We start from the raw sequence: 7523 nt of genomic DNA, 5'->3' as shown, positions 1-7523 counted from the left end.
TGTGTGATACGTTGAAGTTAGTTGATCAGCTATAACCTAACAGTGTAGAAACACCTGGAAGAATTATCTTTATAAGTTGTTATTTTTATAATCATTAAAATTTTTTTTAAATTTAGAGTTTAACATGATTAGCTAATTTAGAGTAAGGTAGTCATTAGCTAATTCACAAATAGCAAAACAAAAGACATATGTTTTCTGAACATAGCAGTTATAATAAGCCAAATGATGATAGCAGAATTGATTCCGAAGGTATTTTTACTTCTGAAATGATTTGAGAGTCTGGTTTTATTTGAAAATGTAATCCTTAATTGTGGTAGGCAGAATAATGCTACTCCCAACCAACCAAATGTCCACCAAGGTGGCAAAAGGGACTTTTCAGGTAAGATCAGGGTGAAATCTCTTGAGATGAAGAGATTATCTGGGTGAGGCCAACCTAATCGTTACTATTTGAAAGCAGGGAATGTTTCCCAGCTACAGTCAGAGAGTGATGCAAAGGAAAAGGACCTCAGGCTTCGAATGTGGAGGGAGGTGGCCACAGCCAAGGAGTATGGCCGACTCTGAAAGCTGGGGGACCTCTCAGAGTAGAGACAGCGAGAAAACGGGACCTTGGTCTGAAAGCAACAAGGAACTGAATTCTGCCTGAGACCTAAATGAGCAAGAAACAGATTCTCTCTAAGAGCATCCCGAAAGAAACAGCCTGCTGTCAGCCTGCCGATGCCTTGGTTTTAGTCCTGTGAGACCTATACTAGACTTCTGATCTACAGAACTGTAAGATCATCAATTTGTATTGTTTTAAGCCACTACATCTGTTATGGCAGCACTAGGAAACTATGACGCTCCTACTGTGAGAGTTTTTGTAGTTATAAATAATGGTGATGTACTAATATCCGATGAGTTATTTGTTCATATGTATTGGCTAATGAAGCAAATCTATCATAACAACTGACATTTACATATAGACATAAAAACACAAGTTCAAAACAACTAACATTTTTTTTGAAAAAACGGGTATTGAATTAAAATGCTTGAGAGCAGTCAGTATGTCACATATAAAGTCTAGTGTTCTGTGAGCTGCTCGTGAAGTAACACTCTGCATTACTAAGACTAAAAACCTATCTACAATTGCCAAAACATTACTGAAAGACTACCACAGAGATGTTTGCTTCACAATGTTGGGTTAACCTGTGACAAGAAAGCTTAAGCATCACTTTCCATGGACTTTTTAGCTCTGTGTATTCAGGAATTGGCTAATAGTATGGAAGACCAAGTCCTAGAACAAATAAAGCTAGCAAAGTATTTTTCATGGCAACTTGAAAAACGTACATATGTTGCTAACATAGCTGTTCTTTTACTATATGTGCAATTTAAACACAATGATATGAAGGAATTCTTTTGTATCTTTTAGCTTCATTGCCAAAAACACAATCAGCTCTGAATTGTACAAAACGATGAAAGATCACATTATTAACAAGTGATTTGGGGGTTAAGTTTTATGTAGGAGTATGTTCTACTGGCTGCAGCTGCTGACAGAATCATTCTAGACTAGCCATTCAGATTAGGGAGCCTTGGCCAGAATGTAAATCAATGCGCTGCTTTTCTTCAATGAGAAAGTCTTGCAGTGAGAAAAATATCAGCTGAACTGAACAGCTTGCTTTTCAATGTGGAAAATTATGAATTACATAAAGATGAATGTATTGAATTTGAAATCATTCTCTTTGTTATATGATAATATGGAAAGAGCACAGTTGTTTTTACACATCAAATTGCAATGATTGTTGAGAGCAAAAGTTCCGTCGAGAATGTTTGATCTACGGGAAGAACTCCTGAAATTTGGCAAGATAGAAACCAGTTTGGTAAAGATGTGAATTGCTCAGTCAGACTTGTTTATAAGACAGCCTTGATGTTAGTATTTCCATGCAAGGAAAGAAGGCAACATGCTTTTCAATGGCAAATAAAACCTAAGGGCAGAAGCGAAAGTTAGAAGTTTAGAAGAAGAGTTTTGGGAATTGTTATGACATGTTTTTAATTTACCAACAGTTATCACCAAAATAGGTGATAATCTTGATATTGCATATCTATGAAAGTGCTCTTAAAAAAAACCTTAATAATTTGGTAGAATGTTTCAAATTTTATTTTCTGTCAAAAGAGAATATATGCAATAGGAAATTCATAGATTCAGAATTCATTTTTTTTTCCTCCAAAGATAATTTAAATATAACCCTAACCTTATAAGATAACATTTTGGAGCTAGCTACTGGTGGAGGACTGAAAACGAATCGCTTGCTTCTTTTTGTAAAAGCTAAAAGTAAAAATATTGAGCTTGTTGAAATTGCTTTAAAATTCTTTCTTGTATTTCTGTCAGCATAACTCTGTGAGACCAGTTTTCTACTATGAGTGTCATTAAAACATACCATCGAAACAGTTTCTTTATACATTTTTCCCATAAGGGTTATGGCATCATTAATGTTACTCAGATTAGGTAAGTTAATAACCAAGAAGAATGCTCACCTGTCACATTTAAGCCTTTAAATGTGGATATACACGGTATTTATTCAGTGTAAATACTGGCATTTAATATGGAAAATTGCTCACTTCTAATTTTTTATTTAGTTATGACTGAGGAACAACAAAATGTTACAGATATAATGTTAAGCCACTACATCAATCACCTACAGGCACACTTTCAGTGAACGTGTGCAGTTTTTATAATTTTAATTTTTCCCCTGTATTATGTTTCTTCCTATTGCATTTGTTGAAATATAATTTTATGTCTATCAAATCTAATAAGCATTTTGGGCTCGTATGTTGTATGTCTACTTTTTGTTGTTGTTTCTAGTAATTTATTTTTATTATATTTACCAAAAAAATCATTGATGGATTGGAGGATTTTAAAGATCCTCCTCCGCCATCTTAGTCTGCTCAGGCTGCTTTAACAAAGTACCACAGACTGAGTAGCTTATAAACAACAGTTCTGGAGGCTGGAAGTCTGAGATCAGGGTGCCAGCATGGTGGGGTTCCAGTGAAGTCCCCTTTCCAGATTGTATCCTCACATGGGAGAAAGTGAATGAGAGAACTCTCTGGTGTTTCTTATAAAAGGACAGGAATTCCATTCGTGGGGCTCCACCCTTATGACCTAATAATCATTTTACAGAGGCCCCACCTCCTAACACCATTACACTGGGGGTTGGGATTCCAACATATAACTTTGAGAGATACAAACATTCAGTCCATTGCAACCACAGATATTTTGAGACAATTTGATTTAGCCTGAATTTGGCAAACGTTTTTGTGGAGGGCCAGAGAATAACAAATTTAGGCTTTGTAGGCCATATGGTCTCTATCACAACTACCCAGCCTTGCTGCTGTAGCATAAAAATAACCATGGATAATACCTAAGCAAATGGGCATAGATGTTAAAAAAAAAAAAACCCTTGATTTATGAACTGAAATTTGAATTTCCTATAATTTTCATGTCATAAAATACATTTTTCTTTCAATTTTCCCCCTCAATCATTTGGGAAACCATTTTTAGCTTTCAGATTATTGTTTGCTGATCCCATGACCTGGACCAGAAGGAATGGACAGATTAACATGATACCAACCTGGTGGGTGTGGTTTGTGGCCACTGTACACACATTTACTGAGCCCCTACTATGTTCCAGGTACAGGTGCCTTCTCCAAAGATGCCGGACAGTCTTAGGCTCCCTTGTGGCCAGGTCATACAAGCTCAGACTGGTCAACATGCCCAATTGATCTGTTTGAGCATCTCTGGGGAGGCTTGTAATCATCAACACCGATAGAATTGAGATATGTGTGTGTGTGCGCACACGTGCACACGTGCACATGAGAGTCCTCCGGACACGTGTTCTCAGTAGCCTTCCCAGGGGACCAGGATGGGGAAAGGGGGAGCCTGGCTTCCATAACTAGGAAACCAGAAGGAACCAAAAAGTAGCAAGGAGACCTCAGGGAAGGGGCTCACCTGGAGACACTGCCAGATAGAACCTTTTGGACTTAGAGATAGAGTTGCTGGAAGGGTGGTAGATTCTACACCAGTAGTGTCCTGAGTCTTCCTCCCTCAGACCAGTCATGGTGACAGTGAAGAAGCCAGTGCCAGGATTGTCCCAGATTGAGAATCGAGAGGCCTGAGTCAGTGCGTGGGGCCTAGAGCTGGCGACTAACCTGGCACACTCGTACACTGACACCTCCTTACGCCAGACTTTCTTCTCGTAGGGCCCCCCCCGGGTGGGTACTGGCACCTCACGGAGAGCACCTGCTGTGGGTACTGGCACCTCACGGAGAGCACCCACCAAGCTGTGCAGTCGCTGAGCGTTTGATAGTGCCCACGAGCCTGGAGAACAAGGCTGAAGGCCAGGGCTAGGCCAGGACTTGCCCTCTGGCCCCAGAGCTGCTTGCTCGTGCCTCGCTGTCCCAACAGTTCCCATCACACTTCTCCTCTTGTCCTCATGCCGTTCCCGTCCTCCTCACCTGGGAGCAGCAGCAGCAGTCGTCCTGGGAGTAGGGTTCTCCAGGACATATGGCCTTTTTCCGGTGTGCTGGTGGGAGGGGATGTGTTGGGGTGGGGGTGCTGGGGAGAGGGAACTGGTACCAGCCTGATTCTGCTTAGCTCTTCCAGCACCTCTAAGATAGGCAAAATCTCAGGTTTGAGTTGGGGAGTGGGAGACAGGGAGGGCCAGTTCTGCCGGTGGAGGGAAGTGGGGACCTCCAGCTGCAGGTTCGAATCTGACCTTGCTTGGTGGTGCACAGCTCCAGGTCTGTGAGAGGCTGTTCCTCTCCTCTGTGCCCAGCTGCCCCTTCCCCCTTCCCAGACCTACCCTGGGGGAGGAGCTGAGAAAGTCAGAAGGAAACTGTGGTTAAGTAATGGACTGCCTACTCCTTTCCTCCCCTCTCCTCCCCTCCCCTCCCATCCCCTCTGCTCTCCTCCCCTCCCCTCCCCTTCCCTCCTCCCCTCTCCTCTCCTATTCTCTTCTCTTCTCTGTCTGTCTCTTTCTGTCTCTCTGTCTCTGTCTCTGTCTCTCTGTCTCTGTCTCTCTCTCTTCTGTCTGCCCTGCCCCTTCTTTTCAGGGCTCTGGGTTTGTCCCCCTCCCTAGGAAAAGTCACGCTGAATGTGGGTGACAAGCTCAGGGGCACTTAGAGGTCTGAATGAGAGCCCTTATTCCCACTCAGAAGTGGTCAGAAAGTTTATGCCGGGGACTGCCTTGTGGTTTAGTGACGTGTTTCCACCTGGGGAGGTTTCGTGGGTACTGGAGGGGAGAGGAGAGAGGAGGTGGAGATTAAATTCCAGGAAGGATGTGTAGAAAGGGTCTCTGAAAGGAGGGGGGACGGGAGCTGGGAGCAAAGAGAGCAGGGGTCTTCAGAAAGGCTGGTGAGAGGGATGGAGCAATGTGCGGGTGGGAGGAGAAGGGAGCACAGGGACCTGGACCTGGCATCACCTCTGCACCCTCGACTCCCACCATCTAAGGACACTAGAGAAAGATTTGTGTAATTAATGCAGAAACAGATGACAGACTCTAACATCCCTTTAGTGAATGCTAGCACTTTTAAGATTTAATTTTTAAAAAGATGCAATTTACAAAGAAAAAAGATTTTAAATATATATCTATATCCAATAATAATTTTATGTATTTAATGACAATATATTACTCAATAAACATATTATTTAATAAGTATGTGTTTAATAAATATATTTAATCAATCACATATACATTTATATATTTAATAAGTTTAATAAATACATACATATATTTAGAGAGAGAATTAGGTGCTATTTGTAATTCAGGTTGTAGCCACTGCGGGCTTGACCAGTCTAATGCCTGCCATAGGGAGCTGTGTGTGCAGTTACACTGAAGATGGGAATTGGAACCTATCAAGGGGACTTGATTCTAAGTTCACTGCTTTGCACTCCCCTTCAACCCAACTCCTACTCCTCACTTTGCCTCTGTGCACTGCCCTTCTCCTTAGAGTAGGAGTGAGAGGAGACTGAGGATAAAGGCAAAGGGACAGACAAAAGGAGGATGGATGCAGCAGGGGCATCGGCTGTCAGTGCCCGAGGGACCACAGCGGGGAAAGCAGGATGGAGCTTTAGAGCTAGAAGAAAACCTCTGGAGAAAGGCCAACCACCGACATGCACGACGTTAGTTTACGAAGTGTGTTCGTGTGCCCTCTCCTAATGCCCACAATAGGTTTGTGAGGAAACAGGCCTGGATCCCTCAGTGACATGCTCAAAGTCACACAGTGAGGTAGTGGTGTTACCAGACCAGGCCTCCTGGTTTACAACTGGAGCCTTTTGGCTGAAGGCTGTCTGGCCCACAGATAGGACAGAAAACAAAATTGCATACACAAGCAGAAGCGATTCTGGCCTTCAGCTGGGCTTGGCGTCCCTTCTTTGAACCTAATTATATACCAAATATCGGGAGGGCACTCTCTAAGGGGAGGAAGGTGGCCTTCGCCTAGGATGACACAGAGCTGTGTCACTGTATGTGAGGGTGTGGATGGAGCAACAAATGCTTTTCCATGGCGATTTCCTTCTTGTCTGGCTGCTGCTGACCACTGGGAAGGGATGCTTCCTCCTTGAAGGCCCCCTAGATTACTCTTTGCCCACATTCTACTATCCTTGTGGTAGACTCTGGGCTCTGAGTTGTTCTCAGCTGTGTTGGTGTGGTTCTTGCTCCCCAGGGGTTAGGAAGTTCTCCGAGGGTGGCATCTGCCTCTTTCTCCCCGCTGGTGTGAGTAGGATGAGTGCCCTCTGCATCAAGTCAGGGTCTCAGCATCCCAGGCAAACACTCTGTTGGAGCCTTCTGGACCCTGGCTTCCTTCTGGCAGCTGAGACCTGGAGCCCCAGGTATGGGAGTTGAAGGGAGGGTGCCTGGGCTTAGGGTGGGGCTGGCTCCCAGGGGGCTCAGGACAGCTCCTTTCACAGTTCAAACTTTTGCAGGAGGGGCAGGGACATGTCACTGTGGTGAGATTTAGGGCTTCTTCAGAAGTATCCTCAAGAGATGAGGTCAAGGAGCCACTATCACATTATTAGGGCAAGATACAGCCCTAAGTCCTGTCAGAAGGCATGGGGTTCGGGGCTCTGCCCACTCTCTGAGAAAGGATCCCTGGAGCATCAGCCCTCACTGTTACACTCACAGTTGCCTGGAGAAGTTTCTGGGAGAAGCTGAAGACATTACATTCCCAGGGTGTCCATTCCTCTCCTCCTCTCCCAGAATAGATCTGGGAGCAGACGAGAGCTCAGTTCCTCTATGAGTAAAATGGGCACAATATGCCTTCTCTCCCAAGTATTTTGAGCTATCCAGTGTCCTCCCTTAAAGCTTCCTGCCTATGCCCCCTACCCTGGGGACACTGCAGGGCATCTTGGCAGCCCAGGACATCAGATTTGAGTGGGCTCCTTTCTCCTCAGCCTGCTCCGTAACAGACACAGGTGTCAACTTCACAGGAGCTGATCAGAAGCAGCTCTGATTTCATTCCAGGTGGACCTGACCCCACACCCACTAACTTAGCTC

At 44.1% G+C, this 7523-nt stretch overlaps 1 protein-coding gene across 1 annotated transcript in view; it reads right to left on the bottom strand.

The window, feature by feature from the left end:
* Positions 1-4534, bottom strand: part of NCR2 (natural cytotoxicity triggering receptor 2) — a 7896-nt gene extending 3362 nt beyond the window's left edge. Inside the window, 3 exon segments of the mRNA XM_011354831.1 lie at positions 3980-4231; positions 4234-4348; positions 4448-4534. Coding sequence (XP_011353133.1) covers positions 3980-4231; positions 4234-4348; positions 4448-4534 — 454 coding nt within the window.
* Positions 4535-7523: the final 2989 nt, after the last annotated feature.

The sequence above is a fragment of the Pteropus vampyrus genome, unplaced genomic scaffold (assembly GCF_000151845.1).
Source record: "Pteropus vampyrus isolate Shadow unplaced genomic scaffold, Pvam_2.0 Scaffold18, whole genome shotgun sequence".
Lineage (NCBI taxonomy): Eukaryota > Metazoa > Chordata > Mammalia > Chiroptera > Pteropodidae > Pteropus > Pteropus vampyrus.
This window is presented reverse-complemented; position numbering and strand designations above follow the sequence as displayed.